Here is a 23,543-nt window from a genome sequence, read left to right as displayed (position 1 = left end):
GAAATCCATGTCAGATACTTTTCTGCTTTTATTTTAAAAAAATCCAGAATGGATCCAATAACAGTTTTAATAAGGAAATTGTTTTACCATAAGCAGAGAACAGACACAGGATGGAGCAGAAGGCTCAGACAAGCAAAGTATTTAACTTCCACGTAGCCTCTTCTGTAAGAAATAAAATTGAAGTAACCCCTCCTCGAGAGCAAGGGTACTAATCTAGCTGCAGATTGGCATGTTCTCTAGAAATGTAACCAGCCTTTTCATTGCTGTTCACAGGTCTTATTACCTGCTCATAAGTACCCAGATCCACAAGGAGGGTCCATACAGGTGTTTCTCTCCTCCCAGTTCCAGCAGGACTTCTACCTCCACCCTTTGATTTAGTGACATGGTTTCCAAACTTTGATATCAGATTTAGTACACCATGGTGTCAAGTATCAGAAATAAATGATCAGCAAGTCCCCAGGTGCCTTAGTTGAATACCACAGGGCCAAACACTTAGGACTTCATCCGGCATGAATTAACTTCCATCAAGTGACAATTTAGCTAGCAGACACATCACTAAGTTTATACATTAAAGAATTTTATATATAGAATACTGCAAAAACACAGTAAGTCTGAATTCTGCCCATTGCTGCTCAGGAAGGTCCCTTCTCTCCCAAGCATCAAGAAAATCGACCTCTTCTTCATAGTCCAGTCAAAGTCAAGGCAATGACTTCTTATTGCTTCTCTTCTTTCTGATCCCCCGGGCTTCCGGAACCCTCTCGTTCAGAGGCCATCTGTGAAAGAGTTGGCTCATTAGTTGTAGTAAAAACAAAATGCTTTTCCCATACTTTTTTTCCCCTAGCTAGCTGCTAGGGTTAATTCTAGACTGAAGAAACCATGCTCTCAGTGAAAAGGATAATTGTCCACTGGAGAATGGAAACAATCTCCATCTCTGCATGACTGCCACTAGGACGGAAGAAATTGTCTTCCCATTATTTATGCTTTCCCTGTGGACATAACAGGCTTACACTGCAGCACTGAATGTTTTCAGTTTGACAACACAACAGCAGCTTTTACAGTAAGGACAGCTTAGCACCACCAAGGTCACCTGGGCAGAGCAGCCACTGCCATCCACAGAGACTTCCCCGGACAGGTGAAGTACGCACCTGCCAGGGCTCAAATGGGTGGGCCTTCCACTGGGAAGGAGATCAAGAAGAAAATCCTGATGGCCTTACCACTGTAACTTTAGGCAGAATGAACACAAAGCCTGTTACGCAATCATCCTAAAAGTAAACCCAGATGTTTCTTTAGGCACTCTACACACCTAGGGGAAAAAAGCCCTGGCTGCGCTCTTCTTGATGCTCCTTATCAAGAGCTTCCAGCACTTTTTCATACAACACTACAGAAACGTAACAAACTGTCTGGGAGGCAGGCTACCTTCTGCAGGATGGCCAAATTTTCAGGCCTTTGACTATACCCAACTTTCTACAGCATCATTCAGAAGGAGCTGCACTGACACTCAGCGCTACCTCCAAGCACAGCTCTTACCTAAGTGTTTGGTGTTCTGACTCACCCCTCCATATATGAGGCTTATAAAATCGAATGACCATGAACTTACCTTCTTGTATGCCATTTCAAAGAGTTTCAGGGAAGCCTGCTGCAGGCTGGTTGCTGCCTGCCTGATGTTTTCTCCTGTTTCAGTGTCTTTACGAGCCAGAAGTTCCCTCATTTTAGCAATTTCTTCCTTTAATTTGTTGCACTGCAAATAAAAGTCACAAACATGATGAAATCCTGCACTTCGTTGACTGAGAATCTTGTTCTTGTCATTTCACCCACCTGTGGGCCACAGCAAAACTACCTTTTTTTGCCAGAAGCCACAAAGTTTAAGCCTCAAGCTGAGCCATACGGTCTGCAGGGACTAGGGCTGTGCTCAGTTCCCAACGGGTACCTGCCCACTTCACTAAATGTGCCACAGTTGGCATTAATCGGTCCCCTTGTTTGCAGTCTCAGCAGAGGCGCCAAGGACAGAAAGCCCTGCAGAGACTGAACAGCCCGCCAAGGATGAGAGCTGCTCTCCCTGGCACACCTCACCAGTGAGTCACTTACCCCAGCAGCCAGAGTAAAGGGAAAAGAAAGCTGGTTTTCATCTATATTTAAGGCAAGTCAGAAAGCCAATGAGTAAGGCTGTTCAGCACCCTGTTTAATCCCTTTGTTGCACACAGGGGAAGGAGCAGAGAGACAAACAAAAGCAATACGGTCTCATCCCAGCCCCTGTAGCCATCTGTCAAATGCTCCACAGTCTGGCACTTCTCTGTCAAACTGGCATGCTGCTGGAGCAGCAGGCCTGGAGAAGTGAGGTTACTGGGGGACAGCTGTGCCGGCAGCGCTTGCTCAGCGGCACCTGCAGTCAAAAACGTGGGCAGAGCTCTTATTCAGGTCCACAGGAAGGGGAAGATGATCAATGCCTACTGTGTCAGACCACCATCTCCACCCAGACAGTGCAGGGCTTCTTCCAAGCTCTGCTACCCACCTCCCCTTGGTACTCCCCAAAAGATATTACAGGGAACAAGAATTTAGGCTCTGTGGTCCTGAGAGAAAACTCCAGTGATCAATATTGATCCTAGAGATAGAAGCTGGGCTGAAAAACAGCCTTTAAACTGAGCAGAGGCTACTTACCAGTAAACTATAATCTTGTTCTCTCAAAAGCCTCATAGGGCCCCTAGGACCCCTTTTATTCTGCTTCCCAGAGTTGTTAACTTGCAGATTGTTCAATCTGTTTTAAACTTGGCTTTTGAAATTTGTAATGCAGAAATTCAACTGTGACACAGAATGGCATGAGAAGCTCTCTTGATACTAAATACCCGCTTTACTCCAAAGATAGAAAAAAAATCGGGGTTAAGTGGATACGGTAATTTTCATTGCCTCCAAGTTCCTGGGCACTGTGTTTGTACTACCAAGGCTGCCAGGACTACACAGCGGCTTTGCCTTTCTCCCTCTGCTAATACACTGGTAGGACTGTTCATAATCTCTAGCTTTTGAGCAAAACTCTCCCCTCGCACAGTTCTCATGAAATCACCGCAAGGCCAAGTCAAAGATATAATTAATGCAGAAACCTTTCATTAACAGCTTCTCAGGCTCTTAGATCTTCAGCGACACTGAACTCGCACTTTGAAATAGGATATTTGCTATTATTCAAGCCATGTTCTTGTAACTATGTCCTTACATCCTCCCATCAGCCACACTCATTTCACTCAAGTGCAAAAACAAGAAAAGTTGATGACTGTGCCGTCTTTCCGCAGCATAGAAATACAGAGTCGGTACCACTGGCCAGAGCCAGCTATGAGTTAAGTGACAATTTGAGCAAAGATACGATAAGGAATCTTACCTCCTTCATTGTTACGGGATTAGAAACTACCTACCTCATCTGCTGGCAGCTGATCCTTGAACTCCTCCATCTTAGACTCTGTATCATGAATGATGCCTTCGGCCATATTTACAGCTTCCACACGTTCCTGGGTTAAGAGAGCTCGTAAGGGCCTATTGCATATATCACTGGCCCTGTGAGTGAGCTGTGTACGAATGAACTAGCAGCTGACATTTCTTTCCCCAAACTGCCAAATTCCATTCTAGCTCACACTCAGGGTTCTTCTTAATAGCAAGTGGGGGAAGAAGAAATGCAAGCAAGCCATTTCTAGATACATTCTGGCACCAGAAAACCCAAACAAGCAGTCTATGCAAGGTAGTCCTCATGCTTTCACACTCAGCAAATCCTACTTCCCTTAAAGTAGGAGCAGCTAATATAGCACTACTGCCCTTGGGAAAGCAAGAGAACTTTCAGAAAATATTCTTGAGCTTCTTCAGCAACAAAGGCACCCCAGACAACTAACATGCTGGGTTGTTTTACTCATGTCCCCTTATTACAAATGCTTGTAACATTTCAACAGTGGAAAACCCCACTGTGCTAGTTAAGAAATACCAGTTCCTAACATTATTGTTGCAAAGACAACCAAGAGGGGACAGAGTCAGCTGTAAGTACAGAGAAGCGGTGGTCCTGCTGAGACATAATTCAGTCTCAGTGTCAGCATGAACTATTTCACCAGCAACAGTCTCTGGGATACCCTTTCCATTTGCAAGAGCAGTCTACCTAAACAAGGGTTTGATAATATTCTCTGGAGGCTAACCACTTACAGTAGAAAGCTGATTCTAAATAATTTAGTTTCTTCACAATGTCTGGACTCTTTGTGGGATGTCAGAGTTCACAGCAGGATGCCGAGTCCTGCAGAGTGATAACTCTGTTTATACATTTATGGTACTTCCATGGAGGTAAAAGCATGATCAGAAAGGTGTAACGAGGGAATTTTGACAGTTATGCAGGTCAAGTAAAGACAGAGAGAAGTGTTAGTTAAGAAAGCAACCTAATCACCTTCATCTGACAGGTGACTGGACAGAGATGAGCCCCACTTCAGGACTACAACAGGGAAGAACTTATTCAGTGATTTAAGATACAAAGTCAAAGTAAGGCAACAGGCAAATGTTTTCAGTGCAGCCTCTTCAAGTGCTAGGCTGCCACCTACGCTTCATGACAATGATGAGGTTATTTAAACAGTGGGACTTTCAGACCAAGTTCTCCATCTAACCTCCAAATGCTAATAAGCCAATGTTTTGTGGCTTTAGAGCTTTTGAGGCAAGGTGATGCTGCTTCACGTGAATTTACTCCATGCATTCTCTCCTTGAGTCCTATTCTGATCCCTTCACTACAAAGGGTGAGATATACAGCATCACCTGAACACCTAAGACAGGTTTCTACAGACTAGGAGAACACAAAGGAGATAATTGCAGAAACTGGCACACTGAATTTCCTAACCATATATTGGTGCCATATCCCAGAGTAGGCCTTCACTGTGTCTGCTTAAAAAATCAATGCTCTATATTTAGTAGCATAATTCATTAGTACTACCCTCATTAAACCAATTAGTTCCAACCATTAATCCTATGAATACCACAGATTCAGTCACTCAACTGTAGCAAGTGTCAGTCTTTTGACAAAGTCAGTGAGGCTTTCAAACATCTCCTGATGGGTTCACCTGCCCTGAGGGCAAATACTGCACTCAGATGAATATAGTGTTCAAGATGCTACAGTGAGATTTTAAGCATTACGGAAAGCATCTTCTCACTTAAGAAGGAAGAAAATGAGATGCAGCTTTCCTTGCAGGTTCTATAATACAAGATTTGAAACAAACTCAGAGAAAGTAGCTTAAGTATCCCTGTACTGCTTTCATTTAAATGGAACATCATGGTGAAAACCCAGCTGTAGTAGGCCAGCTTTAAATAAACAGCCAAAATAACAAGCAGGTAGACAAAGAAGAGCATTGATGACAAAAAGCATAACTAGAGCTGCAAAGCTGTTTACTTATGAGTTATATGCAGGTGACTTCATCGCAAGGCCACTCTCCATAATCTTTGAGAAGTTGTGGGGAATGGGGGATGTCCCAAAGGACTGGAGGAAGGCAAATGTTACCCCTATCTACAAGAAAGGCTCGAGGGAAGATCCGGGTAACTATAGGCCCATCAGCCTTACTTCAATCCCTGGGAAAGTTATGGAATGAATCCTCCTGGGGGCCATCACAAGTCAAATGAAGCACGTGATTGGGAAAAGCCAACATGGCTTCACTAAGGGCAGATAGTGCTTGACAAACCTGGTGGCCTTCTATGACAAAGTGACTTGCCTGGTTGACATGGGGTGGGTGGTGGACACTGTCTACCTGGACTTCTCCAAGGCCTTTGATACGGTCCCCCCCAGTCTCCTCCTGGAGAAATTAATGCGTTATGGCCTAGCCAAGTGGTCTGTGGAGTGGGTGGGGAACTGGCTGACAGGCCGCACCCAAAGGGTGGTGGTAAATAGCTCCTTTTCCAAGTGGCAACCTGTCACAAGTGGAGTCCCCCAGGGATCGATATTGGGCCCAATATTATTCAACATCTTTATAAGTGATCTAGATAACGGGATCAAGTGTAGCCTGATGAAGTTTGCAGATGACACCAAGTTGAGTGGGGAAGTAGACCTCCAGAAGGGAGAGCTGCTCTGCAGGAAGATCTGGATAGGCTGGAAGAGTGGGCCAGCAAGAACCTTATGAAGTTCAACAAGGAGAAGTGTAAGGTCATGCACCTGGGAAAACATAATCTGGGACTGCAGCACAGGCTGGGATCCACCTGGCTGGAGAGCAGCTCTGTGGAAAGGGACCTGGGGGTCCTGGTGGACAGAAAGCTCAACATGAGCAAACAGTGTGCTGCTGCGGCCAAGAAGGCCACCAGGACGCCGGGTTGCATTGAAAAGGGCATCGCCAGCAGAGATAAAGAAGTCATTATCCTGCTCTACTCAGCGTTTGTCAGGCCACACCTGGAGTACTGTGTACAGTTCTGATCCCCGCTAAACAAAAAGATGAGGACTGGCTGGAAGGGGTCCAGAGAAGGGCCACCAAGATGATCCAAGGACTGGGAAGCTGCCATACGAGGATAGGCTGGGAGAGCTTGGTTTGTTCAGCCTTGAGCAAAGGAGGCTTGGAGGGAATCTCATCACCGTGTGCCAGTACTTAAGGGGCAGCTACAAAGAAGATGGAGTCTCCCTTTTACACGGAGTCACATGGAGAGGACAAGGGGGAATGGACACAAGTTGCTCTTGGGGAGATTCCAATTGGACACAAGAGGGAAACTTTTCACAGTGAGGACAGTCACCATTGGAATAATCTCCCCAGGGAAGTGGTTGACTCGGCCATGCTGGACACTTTCAAGACTCATTGGGACAGGGTGCTGGGCCATCTTGGCTAGAGTTCCTAGAAAGGTTGGACTAGATGATCCCTGAGGTCCCCTCCAACCTGTGATTCTGTGACTTTTCTTACCGTCACCTCTATGCCCCAGTAATTCTTCAGGGAGGAATTAAAATGCTAGTCACACAGGGCAAGTTACCCAACCCAAACCCAAGACCCAAACGCCTCTACATACATCTTCTTGCAACTCTGGAATGTAAACTAAACACAAGGAAGCAAGCAGAGAGTTGGGTAACTGCACAAGCAAACAGCATAAGGCTATGCACACAAGAACCTACAGCTCCTTCAAGGTGGGCACAGATAATAGCACCGAGCAACAGTAACCAGCAGGTATGCTACTAGCTGGAAGATACCAACTATCACATTACCTTTCTTCGCCTGTCTTCCTCTGCGTATTTCTCTGCATTCTTCACCATGTTCTCAATTTCATCTTTGCTAAGGCCACCAGAAGACTGGATAACAACTGCATTAGAGAAGTAGTATTAATAAAGGATGTGCTCTCATCTTTGAGGAAAGAGGAGTATTATTTCCCAAACCCTCTCAGTGGCAGCAGCCTTGCTCAGGGACTCTGCACCTGTGAAGACCCCGTGGGCAGAACAAAGACAGCCAGTCTTTAAAGAGGCAGTGATGCTGCTGGCAAGATAAAAGCCTGACATCTTAGATCTATGAACTCCCCAGCTCTGCCAGACACTTCCTGTCCGCTGGTCTGCAAATCACTCCTCCTGGAAAGTGTACATGCAAACAAAGCCCCCAGCCAAAGGAGCATTCTAGCAGATTAAAATCACAAAACTAAAAAAAAACACACCAACCAAACCCCCACCAATCAAATAACCCCCACAACACCATCCCTCCCCCCCAAACCAAACCAAAAATCCCTACCCCAGCAAAAAAAAAAAAAAAATCAACCAACGAACCAAAAAAAAAAAAGAATCTAAACAGAAGAAATTGTTTTACCAGGGCACAGAGATTCCTTTCACTGTTGGAAAGCAGCCCAGGCTGGTAGCAGGATAAGACAACATTCCCCACCCAGCTCCTCACACTGCCCTTAATAAGTGAGCACAGCATGATTCTATGGGCAGGCTCTTAAAGGTTTCCCCCTTTTTGTTCTCCATTAGTCCCAAAAAGTATACTCTAGACTTAAGCTAATTTCTGCAGTAAAGCATAATTTCATTGCTAAAGAGAGGACCAACATCCAGGACATTGCTAAGTCCAAAAGAGGGTATACTAAGATCCTCATGAGAAATAAGTTTTCTACATTTTATCTGTCAATGGTACAAAACCTTGAACAAGGACACACACACAAACGCTCAGGTCCTTGGAATGCAGATGTGGGATAAGCAGTTCAGCTTTATGGTTAGGCCCATATTTGCATACAGATAGCCAGCTAAAAAATTCTGGTTGCCTATTATCAGGAGACAGCTATTCAGAAGTAGAAGGCTACCACACATCAGAAATCTGCAAGGAAATCAAAGTAACAAGCAGTGTGGCTTTGGTAACATATTTCTGCGAAAAGCCAAGCAGCATGATTAAGAGCAGCATATACCTTCAAGCTGTCAATACAGAGTTAAAAATACTTTTCCTAACTGGAGCACGCATTTGATTGATCAAGTGGCTGCCTCCAACAACTGAAGGGCAGTATTGAGGCTTCCCAGTCTGAGGCACAAGAGGGATCTATTTTGTATCAGGGGAATCTAAAAATGCTTCAAATTAGTTTTCTGAGTCCACAACAGAGCTCTAGAAAATGTCAACCGTGTCATTAATTACCCCAGAACACAGGGCCTAACATTTCATTGCACTACAGAGCAAAATATACTGACAGCTTTAAGTCCCCAAGCCTCCTGCCATTTAGAGATGTTTCCAGCCTGAACGGATGATATTTGACAAGGTGGTTATGCAAGACACCTGCTGCTTCAAAATACCTGAATTTCAAGACTTTTGTAATGGAGTAATTAGAAACAAAACAGGGTCTCAGCACAGGGCTGATCTCTTCAGCTGTTTTTGGCATGCCCTGGATTCAACAGAGACCTTCCTAATTCAATTTCTCCCTTAAAATCGGCACCTTCACACAGGAAACCTCAAACAGACAGCAGTCTCTTCGTGTGTTAGCAGAGGGCACTCCAAAGGAAGAGCATGCCCATGAGCACAGCTCAAAAACAACTTGTACAAGGTGCTGGATTCCCAAACCCCGATTTCTGTCTCTTCAGGGTAACAAAGAACAGAATGTCACTGCTCTGAGCATCTCAGTGACACAGGACACCCCTGTAAGCAGCAGCAGCACTGCTCCACAAACACCTGTGAGCTCTTGGTTATACAGCCTGTGTGCCCAACACCTCTCTGGGAACTGAGGCACAGCTAATACATACAGGAAATGCCAGGAAACGGTTGTACTCTGCTGAAACATTGCTATAGCCATCACAGCAGACTGCAAGACCAAGAAAGGACTGTTGCACAGCGCAAAATGACTTGGAATGCAGTAAAACCCTGCCAGGGAGGACCTCCTTGTCCTTGGTAACATGCAAGGAGAGAGCATCCATTGGTGGCAATTTCTGTCAGCAGGGTAACAGAGAGGGAAACAGAGTGCTGCATGTTTACAGAGGCTTTTGCTCCTTAAAAAGAAAATGCAGGTCAACTGTCACTTCTTTCTTTCCTTATTTCATTCTGCAGTAACCCTCTGCCCTCCTTTCCAGAGGAGGCACTTAGGCTAAGATGACTAACTGCATCTGTGCTGCACTGGCAAACAGATTGCTTGTGTCATCCTTACTCTTAATCAGGTAAGATGCATCACAGTCCCCACCCCAGACTGTGGGATGCCCATCAAGGCAGCACTCCATTACCTTTCGAGTCACCTAGTGTTGCCCCCAGTGCCCGGTGTGCTGTGGCACCTTCCCTGATCCACACCCTTCCTCCTCATCCCTTGGCAGCATTCCAGAGCACTTACTTTGCTGTTCGCGTCCGGTGCCTTTATCCTTGGCTGACACATGAACGATACCGTTAGCATCAATGTCAAAAGTGACCTCAATCTGGGGCACTCCACGTGGCGCTGGAGGAATCCCAACCTGAGAATGAGAAGTGTTTAGCCATTAGCTCCCACAGGGACACGAGCTCAGGGATGAGGCTCCAGTGTCAGGCACACTGCCTCGGTGATCTGTCAGTTGAATCAAATATTAACTAACCCTCAGAGCCAAGTCCTCCAAATGCCTGTTGGCATCATGAAGCAAATTAGCAGTATCTAGATTTAACAGTATACAGATTTCTACCCAGAACAAGGGCACAGAAACCATAAGAGGTAACCCTCAAATTCAGTTTGGGGCATGACACAGGTTCTGCTTTATTGCTAAACAAGGCACTCTTCCCCTCTAGGACATGGCAGAGTGCTTTATTTCATCAGTTCTGGACATGACTGGACTTCATTGACTACCTCTGAGACCACCATATTAGAAAGGTGACAGGCAGTATAGCTTCCTTCAAAACTACAAAAGAAAGGCAAACCCCTTCCTTTCTGGATGGCTCTTGCTAGAAACAGCAAGTTTGAACAGTTGTAACAGCACCAACCTTTGCCAACACTGACCAAACCAGCTCTGCGTAGGGAGCTGGTTAGTCAGCCACACACACTGCACACATGAATCCCTGGAACACATCTATTCTACAGTAAGCAGGGCAGTTCCACAGGCCTTCACAGAAAAGCAGTACTGGGCTAGAAATGGGTTACCCTAGGGACTGCAGGTTAACATGGAGCCAAGTCTTGTCTTTGCAACACCAGAAGAAAGGCCACATTCAGGTTACCTGGGGCACAGGCCTGGTGCTACAGAGTTTTTTGCTCTTTATGTCCAGAAGTGGAGAGGGCCCTCCTAGTTGTAAAGCTACAGTAGCCCTTGTGCCACATAGGACCGCTTAGAAACTTTGAGCCCCATCTTAAACACAAGTTGCTCCCCTACCACTGAAAGGCTGTCCCAGAATCAGGCTGTACCTTTGGAGACTGCTTTTTACTACAAATAGGGTCAGATGTCTTCTGCAAGATGACTCCCCCTGACACTGCTTTCAGGGGTCAACTGAAATATTGAAGGCTTTGAACTTCTCAAAGGTCAAGTCTAAGGTCATGCATACCAAGTAGCCAACATACCAATGTGAACTGGCCAAGAAGTTTGTTGTCACTAGCCATCTCTCTCTCCCCCTGGCATACTTTAATCTCCACTTGAGTCTGCCCATCAGCAGCTGTAGAAAACACCTGTGGAAAAGGAACAGTAAGTTACTGGATAGCTAGTAAACTGCAACACAAGAATGGATGCAGTTACAAGCTGCCTAAACAAGGAAAGGACTAACGAGAAGCTACTCTGAAGAGATAAAAAACCATTAGACTCTTGTCATTTCCCTGTTCCTCTTACAAAACAGCTAGGCACTGAGACCAGCAACAGCCAAGCTCACTGGCACCTCATCCTACATGTACTCAAGCACATGAAAACTGGCACTACCATGCCAGCAACAGGCCCCAGTGGCAGCCAGCCACATTACCAGGCCATTTGCTCCTGAAGCGGCAGGGCTCCTGCCCCACACCCCAGAGCAAACAAGTGTTATCAGTAAGAGCACACACTAGCAGACCTGGACAAAGCAAAGTGAAAGAAAGGATCACACCCAAGTCTATGAGGGCCTTACAACACAGGAAAAAAAAAATCCTTTCCAAGGTGCCCAAGAAAGGTGGTCTCAAACAGATGTGGTGCTCAGTTACAGAAGGTCTCCACACAATTCTTCTTCAGAATGATGTGTTGACAATTACATCATGGCACACACACTGCAATCGTGACCAGGCCACAAACAACCTGGGGTATCTTGGCACACGCTAACTCAACTTACCTCCCCTCTTGGGCACACTAATAATCAGAGATACTCACTGGCTGACATAAAATCTGATTTCTACACTGCTGCTCCTTGCCAGATAGGGATGACACAACACTATCTATTGGGATGCTTTGGGTAGCCTTCTCTGGGCTGACCACCACAAAGGACCCACCCATCCAAAGTCAATTTGTACCTGGCTCTTCTTAGTTGGTATGGTGGTATTCCTGTTGATGAGCTTTGTGAAGACACCTCCCAGTGTCTCAATCCCCAAGGAGAGGGGAGTTACATCCAGCAGCAGGACATCAGTAACATCGCCAGCTAACACACCACCTTGAATAGCCGCGCCAATAGCAACAGCTTCGTCAGGATTAACTGCTTTGCTAGGAGCACGACCAAACAAATCCTGTACAGTCTGCTGCACCTGAAAGGAGATAAAGCACAGTTCGTATGCAGAGTGAACCACTACTGCCCAGTGCTGTGGCCACAAGAACATCCCAGCCATGGTTAAAGGTTTCTATCTGTCTGCTCCTGTTGCCATGGTAGAAGTATTAAGCTTCAGGCTTATGACTGCTCCCTAAGTCCCCATCTTCCACACACCCTGTTAAATGCATTCATTTCAGTCTAGACAACCCCTTCTCTGGAGACTTTCTTGCAATCAAGCTTGCCAGCTGCAAGTCATCCTACATCAGTCCTTTCACATAACCCAGCCATATTCAGAAGGGATCACTCCATGCTTATCAAGCAGGAGTCAAGGACTGCTCCCCAGGAACTTGTACGAGCCAACGCTGGGCAGAACACAGCTGTCAAGGATAGTACAACTGTGGAGGCAGAGCAGAAGGACACTTCATCTTGCCTGTGTGTAATAAGGCGGGGGGGTGGGGAATAGAAGGAAATTGTATGAAGGACAGTATTTTCAAACTCTTATTTAATGGGCTGTTTCACCAGAGAAGTACATCTGCTATGTCAGCAGTCTGAGCTGCGTTACTAGCTTTTCACTGCTCTGCCCTTTCAGAAGTATGTGGTCATGATTACAACAGATTTATTGCTGAATTATCTAGAGGGGAATGCAGTAAGGTGTCCACAGCAGAGCACAGCTTGGCAGACCACTCCTCCACCTTACAAGAGAAGGTAGCGGGACTTCATTTCTGCTCACAGCTTCCCTCCTCCCTGAGTACACCTCAGTACACCCACCCACACATCAGCACAGGTGAACGTGATGTGCCTGGAAAAATGCTGTAAGCAAATGTCCAACTCCCCTGCACTTCAGCCAAGAGACACCTGCCGGGAGTGTTCATTACAGAGGAAGACACTATGTATGTGCATATAATTAAGGACAAGTCTTTCCCTCTGGAGACATATTTTACAGTACAAAAGAAACAATACTTCTAACCACGCACTGTACATTTCTTGGAGCACTGGCCATGTGAGCGCTCCAAAGGTGGCACATTCCCTCCTAGCAGGGTGAAATGAACACAACTACGTACATGAGAGAAGGCTCTGTGCTAGTGCAACGTACAGGCGCTGATCTCAGAGCCAGAGCTGTAACTACAGGCACTCAGGAAAGCATTATATAAGCTCAAAGCCACAGATGCTGGGGCTATAGATAGGGCGTAAAAAAGTAAAAGTAATAATAATAATAAAAAAATATCAGTATTTAACTGCCATCTCCCCACTTCTAGAAGTGCTTTTTATCACTTTATACATAGCTAACTACACCATTTTCCCTTTATCCAGCTGGAACAGCAGGGACTTTGGGAAGGTATAGCACAGTTACTCCACTTGAGCTTTGGCCAGAGCAGTAGCTTCTGTTTACCTTGTTGCTCTTGTTTCCCTGCCTGGGTCACCTTCTGCACACACTATCATCATCTCCAGCCACCAGGCTCATTTAACACTTAGGGAAGGAAAAAAAAAAAACAAACCCCAAATCCCAGTGAACACACCCAAACCCCAAATCAGTCCCAAGCAGGACCATGTACACACCTACTATCCTAGAAAGGACCTGGAAAACCCAAATCTTAACAGTAAGATAGTCCAAGCCTGGCTGATCCCTATGAAATGAGATTTTGTTGATCTCTGTAGAAAAAGACAACCGTTGAAGAGAGCAGTGTACATACACGTTCAGATCTGACTTCAGGGGAACCAAGCAGCAGCCTGCATTGTTATGAACAAGAACAGTACATCACCAGCAGACAGCACCTTATCTGCAAGACTGTGCATGTCAGCAGAGCAAGCTTTTAAGTTACCTGTTGGTGCTTATCACCACAGAACACAAGGGCCAGGTATTAGGTAATGAGTGTTTGGAATGGGCAGTTAAATATGCTTGACAGCACACCCAGCCTCACACAGGTAGCCAAATACACGCAACCAGGAGGCAACAGAGCCATTCTGCTTGTGCAGTTTCTTCACAGCTAGCTATAAGTGCTCTACACAGTGGAAGAAATCCACAGGAAGGCAAAAATTACTGACAGGTTATTGTTGAAGTGTAACATGAGAGAACAGCCTGTGTATCTGAACAATGCTGCTTACGTTTGGTCCGCATCAGAAAGTCAAGTTGAATTTTCAACTCCTGGTACCTCCCACTGCCTTTGTAAAGTGCAAGTCAGACACAGCCCCCAGATCCAAGCTGAGCTAATTAAAAAGGATGAGAGAGTCCCTTGCCACTGTTTTAATGTGATTACTTAACAGGTCTGTCCCTGAGGAACTTCTGCTGCTGGAGCTTTGAAGTCACCAGACTCCCAACTTTTCTGTAACAGGTCAACCCTTAACAGTAAGCAATGGCTAGCTGTGCCAGCTTTGCCCGTAACAGAGACATGTCTCATACCTTTGGCATTCTGGTCATACCACCAACAAGGATGACTTCACCAATGTCACTCTTGCTGACTTCAGCATCCTGCATGGCTTTCTGGCATGGTGCTACTGTCCTCTTGATCAGATCAGCCACAATGCCCTCAAACTGTGAGCGACTCAGCTTCATGTTCAAGTGCTTTGGTCCAGAGGCATCCATAGTAAGGTACGGCAAGTTAATATCAGTCTGCAGCACAGAAACAGACAGAGTGAAAAACAGGAGTGGAAAAATAAGGCAGCTACATACAGGTTTTAGATCAAGTTTCAGGTTCTGCTCTGCCTGTGCTGAAACATCTGAATGCCTGTTCACTCTGCAGCCCAGTCTAAGTGGCAGCAAGCATACTTTTATGTTTGATATTCCAGAAAAGAGATGTGTAACAAAATAGTTTTCCTATCTCATGGTTACAACTGTTAAGTTCCGATTCTCATACTGTGTATTTTGAGATCTTTTATTGTTAATAAAAACAACTTAATTTCTATCATAGCCAGGAAGTAAGAACTGAAACATTAGAAGTGACAACCTTAATCCTCTTTCTTCAGCACAACACAGAAGAAAGCCCATCTTCAGAGTTCCAAAGGATTTTTGCCAAATGACTAACATTTCATATAAGGTAAGCCACTTGAAGGAAGTAACTCATGACTGTTCTCTAAATGCAAACAACTCATGTTTGACAGCCAATCCATTGGTGTTTAACATGAAGTTCATCAATGCCAGGGTCCATAACCCCCACTTTTCATGGCTATTTGTGAATGGCCTTACAATTCACATGCTGGATTTTTAAAGCAAATCTTACACCAAAACCATCTTGTTCAAGTGCTGAGTCATGCTGACATGAGAAGATACTAAAATCAAAGCAATTAAAAACATTAATACTTTTAGCTCCAGAAATTAAGTTTACACAACAAGAACTAAACCCACGTTAATGACTAGAGGTGTACATTCACTTTATAAATAGCATCGTCAAAAATATTAGGGAATAATAGGGCCAAAAGCAAATTCTTTTCCCTTCACTGCCAAAGAGTGAAGGAATTACATTTTTCCTGGTATGAACAGGCTGTATTTGCCAACTCTTGAGCTAGTAAAACAGAGCCTGCTATGTCTCTGGCAGAACTATGCATCCATTGTGCCTGGCCTAAACTCCTTGCTATGAGCTCCTCGCTGGCCAACAAAAAGACCACCATCAAAAAAAAAGTTTATTCAGAACCTAGAAACTGGCAGAGACCCCATTTCAATTACTACATAATTGACCTTAATTTCACTTAGGCAAGACTATTACAGCCCCAACTTGCTGCTTTTCCAGCTCCTTATTCAGTAGTGAATACAGGACATACTTGAATGCATTCATATACAAAGCAGGTGGAAAAAATAACCGGGGGTATATGTCGCCCATTGTCTAGACAACTCTTCTATAGGCAAATAAGACTCTTTATAGAAATAATTTCCTGTTATTAGACAAATTAGCTGTTTCAGTGGAACGAGTAGCATCAAGGTTTTGGAACTGCTTCCACAAAGCTGCAAGTGCTCCCCGCAGCCCAGCAGTACTAGCTGCAGCTAAGTTCTCTGATGCCCATCATACTTCTGAAATACATAGTAAGTTGGGAACAAGGTTGCATTCCCTGCAAGATGAGAAAACATGGTGCCAGAAGAAAGGTAAAACCCCGCACCCGTTAACATTCTCAGCTTCTGACAACTAACTGCTCCTAAACATTCCGCTCTGCTAAAGGGCTTTCTGTTAAAGTGATGTCATTTGGTTACACATAAGCTTGTTCTGCCACCCCAAGAAAAAAAAAAAAAAAAAAATCAGCAATTTCATAGAGCCTTGTAAACAAAAATAATGCAAAACTCAGTGTATCAAAGTGTTTTACCAGACTTCTTTGAACCCAGCCACATACCTGCACAGATGACGAAAGCTCACACTTTGCTTTCTCTGATGCTTCTCTCACCCTCTGAAGAGCCATGTTGTCTTTAGTCAGGTCAACACCCATCTAAATGACAAACAATATAGATTAACAGATTCTCAGCTTTTGCACAGGAGTCATGGAGAGCTTTTCTTCATTGCAGTTCACCATCCTATCACTCGACTGTGAAGATGTTTGTAGAAATACAGCCTGATACGTGCACTTCTGCTGATCTCTCTCACCTCTGACAAACATATTTAGCATTTCAAAAACATCTGCTAATGCTCTCTGTTATGGAAGTGATTATACAGTAAGTTACAGATCAAAGCTTGGAAAAGCTGCTGCATCACAGAATATAAAGGCAAGACTGAATTAGCAACAGAGTTGGAATTACATTGCAGTTTTCTACAGCCAACCCTGTATTGCATTCATCTGTGCTGACACATTCAATTGGACCACAGATTTTTATCATTAAAAGTAAGCAGACTACATATAGGATAGTCCTGCTACACTAGAGGAAAAAAGGCAAAAGTCACGCTATTTTGTCTTCCGGCAGAGGAATAGTTCACCTCAAGAAACAACTGTAAGAACTGGAAGCCAGACTAACAGATGTCTTTAATACTCAAATTTCACCTGTGCCATAGATTACAAACCAAGTCCTAATAATTTAAGAAAATTCCCACACTTCCACGGAAGTTAAGCAAGGTTGAAAAACAGCGTCACACAAGATTTACTTCTGATGAAATACCTTACCTCTCTCTTGAACTCTTTAACAATGTATTGTAGCAAAGCCTGGTCAAAATCTTCTCCGCCTAAGAAAGTGTCACCATTGGTGGACTTCACTTCAAAGACTCCCTTCTGGATTTCCAAAATGGAAATATCAAAAGTGCCACCACCCAAATCGTAGACTGCAATACTACAAGAACAGATGCAGAAAAACATTACTTTCTGGACAGTTGTGTGGCTCAAAAATCATTCTCCTCAAGAGATGGGGTGTGCAGAATTCATGTTGCTGTTCACAAAAGTTAAAGGCCTCTCAAGACAGCAGGAAACAAATTACACAGTGTACAAATTCCTTGAGCACCCTGAGTCCACTTGGAAGTCTCCTCCGAAAGATGTGCTCCACAATGCTTAACCTTGCCCATTATTTCCAAGAGAGCACATCTTCATCCTTCTTCAAATAAATACACACTTGCATACAGTGACAAGGGCAGGGACACCAGAACCATTATCAAACACGTTCTTCAAAATGTGAGGCTTTCACAGCACTATAAGCTACAACAGATTTTAAAAAATCTGTAACGAACCCCCTGCACTTACATGACCACCCTTGACAACGATAGAAAGCTGAATGCAGTCAGGGAAGAAGATGCAAGCTGTGGATATCAGGCACCAAACCTCAGCATACCTCTTGTGCTACACTTCAGCAACCAACGGTGACAGCCTCTCACCCAGTTGTTCTTAGCCACACCTATCACTGCTACCAGTAGGTAAGATAATTAAATTGACACTCAGCTTTGATAATTAAGCTGCAGCTGCAAGTTATGAACTCACATTCTTTAACAAGTATGGCTGGCACAGAACAGAGGTGACATTACACAGCACTGACTCAAGGCTGTGAGTCTCCTCTGGCAAAATTCCAACCAACGATTTTTAAAAAAGCAGAAAGCAGAAGATGCATTTACAAAGCAAATTTTAGCATGCTTATTTAAGAGGGAGTAAGTGTTATGAACAGGCACTTACATTTTATCTTCAGACTTGTCCAGGCCATAGGCAAGTGCAGCTGCTGTTGGTTCATTAATCACTCTCAAAACATTCAAGCCAGCGATCTGCCCAGCATCTTTCGTAGCCTGAGGAAAAAAAAAAAAAGAGGAAGAGGAATGCTGACTACTGAGAGAATCCAAATGCAATTTATAAGCCAGAAAATATTTCAGCTTGGTGCATACCTGCCTCTGAGAATCATTGAAGTAAGCAGGGACGGTGATCACAGCATTCTTTGCTGAATGTCCCAGGTAATTTTCTGGAGGAAAAAGGAAATAAAACAAAGTTATCTTTATAAGGTAAGAATACCACCAAGTTATTTTTATGTAGTTTGAAATAATTTTCCTGAATTGAGAACAGAAAACAGGCTTGCTACTTAAGAACCTGCTGCTTTCAGGGAAGATACAGAAGGAGCTGTGCAGAAATCAAGTCCTTCCACATAACATGATATAGTTTGTAGACTTCTGACAGAACAGCAAAGCACCTCCACAGTTCAATCAGTAACTGGACGCCACTAGTGAGTGGAAATTTAGCTGAGAGTATAACTTTTAGTCTTTTTAGTGTGCGAGACAAGTTATTCTCCATTTCTTTGGAGTATTAAACATGTGACACACTTGAAGCTTACTCATTTTTGTCCTGTTTACAGAGTCTGCCATAGGAAACGTTTATACAATACAAATAATGTAGATATACCACCTTCACAAGCATTTGAGACAGTAAGTCAGCTAAAAAGTATTACGCCCTAATTTAAGGTCACCAACTTCTCTCAAAAAATAGAGAGAAGGATGTAAACAAGTACAGATTCAGACCTGCTAAAAAATAAGAATGAACACAGTGAAGTGCAAATGCACAGGCAGGATTTACATCTGTGCATTGTCTATTGTGTGCAAAGCCAGATCATTCCATAGTTGCTTTCATGTAGCATCCAGGGCAAAAACCAACAGACCTACAGGAAGCAGACCCTTGCTTAAGCCAGAGGAACACCACCCTCAGAGTAAATCCGATTGGTCATGACTAAATGCTCACATACCACATACTCATATTTTACTCTCGGGCAAGGCTTTAGCAAGTGTCCAGGACCTCACACGGGGGGGGGGGGGAAATATCTTTGGATGAAGCTTCCATAACAACCTTTAGTCCTGCCCTCCAAACACTTATCACTGGATGCACAGCTTTTACCAAATGAGGCTGTGGAAGGCAGCTACTGACTATTATTGCTATGTGTTATACTCAGTTCCCCAGAAACCACACTAGCAATTGAAAAGAAGAAAAAATATTTCTCCAGGCCAATGGATATTTTCCCCTAGTGAAATTTAAAGTCACCACTGGCTAAGCAGCTATTTATTCAGCCCAAAGATTGGGTCCTTTGAACACTCCCTTTCTTTCTACATATCTAGCAGCCGAATAAGAATAAAGCCACTCAAAATTCTGGCTGCCACAGCCCGTGCTCAGCTGCAGCCTGGGAGGCACAAGGACTGCAGCTTACAAGGAAAAGGAGCTACCCCTTCTCAGTAAGTGTACATTCAACTCAATTAAAATTGAGTATCAACTCAATCGGGTGTTCAATTTTGGTAAGAGTATGTTTTAAGTGAAGCAATAATATCTTGCCAAAGATCCAAGACTGAGGTAGGTACTGATATTCCTTGAGGCTTCGTAATAGCCCATCACTGCACCCTTCCATGATATGCCTCACACAAGGGCCTGCTGCACATGGATTTCCATGCCAAAAAAAGCACCTTTATGGCTGCTGTACTTCCATTTACCATGGCCCAGCACCAAGGTCACACTTGCACACACAGACAGCAAAGACCAAACTGTACCAACCTGCAGTTTCCTTCATCTTCATTAGTACAAAGGCACCGATCTGGCTTGGAGAATAGAGCTTCCCATGAGCCTCTACCCAGGCATCACCATTGGAGGCACGGACAATTTTAAATGGAACATTCTTACTAAAAACAGAAGAATGCCACACTCAATTTCTGTGTCAGCATACAGCACAAACCCCCTACAATTAGTACCAGCAGATGAACATGTGCAACTTCTAAACAGAGAATATTGAACTTGCCAACAGCAGCCTCAGATCCAGGGAGTCCCAGAAGCACCAATATACTACTACTGTTATAACCAGCTACATCATTTAATCACAGACCTTAGGTATGATCATACAGCTTTGATTGTAAACGCCCTCAAGAACAAGAAAAGCTTTCATCGGTAGATACTGACTATTCCACACAGCATCAGCAAGGCTTTTTTCTTCTTCTCTGAACACCTTAAGACAATCAGCAACTAACGTAGCAAAATACAGCTTGGAGCTCAGAATATAAGCAATGAAGCTTTGAGACATGAGGGTGTAACTACTTCACAGCCACAAAAGGGTTATATTCTAAAACATAACATGCCACGTTATACAGCTTTGCATTTTATGCCTTCCTGCTGGTAGTGGAATTGCTCTCCCCCTCACTTACATATCCTTCTTCACTTCAGAGTCATCAAAGCGCCGCCCGATGAGACGCTTTGTAGCATAGAAGGTGTTGTGTGGGTTAGTTACCGCCTGCCGCTTCGCTGGCATTCCAACCAAGCGCTCGCCGTCAGCCGTAAATGCAACAACCGAAGGTGTTGTCCTGGCACCTTCAGAGTTTTCCAGCACCTATGTAAAAAACATAACACGATGCCATCAAAAAACATTGCCCCTGAAAACACTAATTTGGACATTCAACTTCTAATACTGTCACTATAAGCTAGTATTCATTTTTTTTTAACTTACTTTTGCTTGCTTTCCTTCCATAACTGCCACGCAGGAGTTTGTTGTACCCAAATCAATTCCAATAACGGCACCTTTAATTGCTTCTGAGCTGTAAAGCATATTGTAAGAAAAATAAAGTTACTACTACAGGAAAAAAACTCTCTACCCTCAAGACAGGACAAAGTCATTTTTCACTAGATGAAGCAAATACACACTGTATTCTGAGCTAAGGCGTTCCCTGACTCATTACACAAGAATTTAATCTCGTGCTTCTGCTTTCAGTCAGATCGCTTACAGGTAAATCCTCACTTGTTTAAACAGTCTTCACCAGAACCACCTTTACCACCTATATTCTCAACATCCCTTAAGATTTTGACTAAAACAAAGTCATAACTAATTCTGTCCCTACACAGACAGGGCTTGTTTTGGGTTACTTTTTATGTTCAAAATTGTTTGAAAACATGCACCCAGAGTCAAAATGCTAATAATAAATTGCATTGGTTTACTTACCATTGCTTAGCATGAAAAGAACAACACACAAAGATAACAAATGACTCAACCCATGCAGGGTTCTCTGAGCCAGAGCCAAAGATAACCATCTTTTTGATCCTGAGTAGCAACAAATTTAATTCTGAAAAACGAGAGTGGTTCTTACACAAGACAAATCTGAACCTCCTCCTCCTTCTAGGAAGGGTGTATTACCCCTTTCAAGGCTAGAGCGAATTCCTGAATCCTGGTTTTGCCTTACAAATGAAGCCATGTTCTGGGATGGAGAAAGCACACTGAAGGCCGAGCAGGACCACGGTTATTACCAGGATCTCACCTTCTCACTCCCCAAGATGCTGAGTCGCTCTAACTCCAGTTCAAACAACATAAAGCAGTGATCTCAGAAGTGTGCAACTGCTCGGTTTCTCTGTACTAACCAGAACTGGGCATTTTTCCTAACACGAACAGATTTCCCATTCTGTGTCCTGAATCAGCATCAGCCACAAAACCTCTGACCAAGTTATACAACTTACTGCTACTCTCTCCCCCTTATCTTGCCACAAGAAGAACAAGTGATTAAAAATGCTGTTTGAAATAAATTTTATCTGTAGTGAAATGGAGACATGCATCATTCTTGTTTCATGCCAGTGTAAAACTATTTGTTCCACCGATATTTGGGGTATTTGGGGTTTGGCTTTTTTTTTTTTTTAAAGATCAAACAGATCTCAACAATCTACATCTTTTGAATGCTGCTAGTAGTGAGGGAAGGGGGGAGGAACAATTCCTGAAGTACCCCTGGAAAAAAAGCCAAGAGATAAAGGAACAGCTTTAGAAATTTATATGCATAAGCTCTGTCTAGTTTAATTTTGCTGGTTTTGCTCCATCTCTGACTCCAATAAGCAGTTCTGGTATCAGGAGGAGATTAAATATCAAACTGCCAAACATGAAAAAAAAGGAAATACTTACGCATATTTTCTGCTGGATGCTGCTCTGAGAACATTTTGACTGAGGCCATTCCAGAATGTCTACAAAATTAACACATTCTAATGAAAATTTAGTTTTAAATATTAAGCAATCTTCAAGCTGAGACTTTCAAAGGCAGACTACTCCTGAAGTGATGCAGTCCTACTAATGTTTCACTTTAAAAAACTCAAGTACAAAGTAAGGAAGAATTTGAGAAAGATTCAGGCTGCCATAAAAACCCAAATTACTACATTTATTTATCTGGCATACTCATGATCTCTATTACCAGACCAAGCTACTTCCCTCACAGAGGACAGTCTACAAACATGCTACTAGACAAAAAAAAACATTTCAGCAGATTAACTCTGGACCTTCAGCTTTCAATGAGCAGGAGCAGACAAACATTAACCCATCCCTCAAAGCTTCATGTGCGGTCAGCAACAAATGACCTGCTACACCCCTTGGAGTCTGCAGTCGGGATTTTGCAGCAACTCTTAGCTTTTTCTGCCGCGGCCATAGCTTTGCACGTGCAAATCAGCATCTCGGAGAGGGCCGAAAACATCGTCCCTTTTTCTGCTTCGAGAATGAGTTTTTGACAAAACATCTTAACGCAACCGGGGCCGCGCCGAGACAGGGATGTTTTGCCAATTCCTGGAGAAGCACGGCCTAGCCGCGCTCCCCGAGCAGGGGAGGGTGCGAGGGCCTGGTCGGGGCGGGGGTTAATTGACCAATTTTGCTATAAACTTCCCCAAAAGCAGACCCGGGCTGGCGGAACGCGCTCCCGGGGCGCCATCCCCCCCATGCCCACCCGCCGCTGTTCCGCCCCGCGACCCCATTAACAGCTCCCTTCATCAGTGCGCGAGGCAGCCCGACGGGGCCGGGACGGACACACCGACAGCGGTCCCCCCGGTCCCGCGGCCCCCCCGGTCCCGCGGCCCCCTCCCCCCCCGGTCCGGTCCCGCGGCCCCCTCCCCCACCTGCGCCTTCCCGGCGGCGGCGGGCACGGGCGCGGCGCGCGGCAGGAGCAGGGCGAGGCGCGGCGCGGCACGGCTAGCGCTGAGCATGGCGGCGGCGGCGCGTGGCGATGCCAGGCCGAGCCAGCAGCGGGAGCAGGGTACGCGCGGGCCGCGGCTCTTCTGGAAACCTCCACCCACGTGGGCCGGGGGGGGGGGGGGAGAACGCGTCGCAGGACCCCTGGCGCGGGCTGTCCCGTG

General features: G+C 44.6%; 1 protein-coding gene and 1 non-coding gene across 2 annotated transcripts; both read right to left on the bottom strand.

Annotated features, from left to right (window-relative positions):
* Positions 1–4: 4 nt before the first annotated feature.
* HSPA9 (heat shock protein family A (Hsp70) member 9) lies at positions 5–23,509 on the bottom strand. The gene is made up of 17 exons (XM_064458889.1): positions 23,307–23,509; positions 22,333–22,391; positions 20,902–20,989; positions 20,603–20,784; positions 19,962–20,086; positions 18,323–18,396; positions 18,120–18,226; positions 17,130–17,292; positions 16,371–16,463; positions 14,455–14,664; positions 11,827–12,054; positions 10,921–11,025; positions 9,739–9,856; positions 7,169–7,263; positions 3,399–3,491; positions 1,598–1,738; positions 5–773 (listed from the first exon to the last, which is right to left on the bottom strand). The coding sequence occupies exons 1-17, from the start codon at positions 23,391–23,393 to the stop codon at positions 714–716; spliced, it is 2,028 nt and encodes a 675-aa protein (XP_064314959.1). The 5' UTR covers positions 23,394–23,509; the 3' UTR covers positions 5–713.
* Positions 11,511–11,581, bottom strand: LOC135314868 (small nucleolar RNA SNORD63). Its single transcript, XR_010374346.1, has one exon. It is a non-coding gene; the product is annotated as a small nucleolar RNA SNORD63 (small nucleolar RNA).
* Positions 23,510–23,543: the final 34 nt, after the last annotated feature.

This window comes from Phalacrocorax carbo, chromosome 8, assembly GCF_963921805.1.
Source record: "Phalacrocorax carbo chromosome 8, bPhaCar2.1, whole genome shotgun sequence".
Taxonomy (NCBI): Eukaryota; Metazoa; Chordata; class Aves; order Suliformes; family Phalacrocoracidae; genus Phalacrocorax; species Phalacrocorax carbo.
The sequence above is the reverse complement of the archived record's forward strand: the minus strand, read 5'-3'. Positions and strand labels throughout refer to the sequence as shown.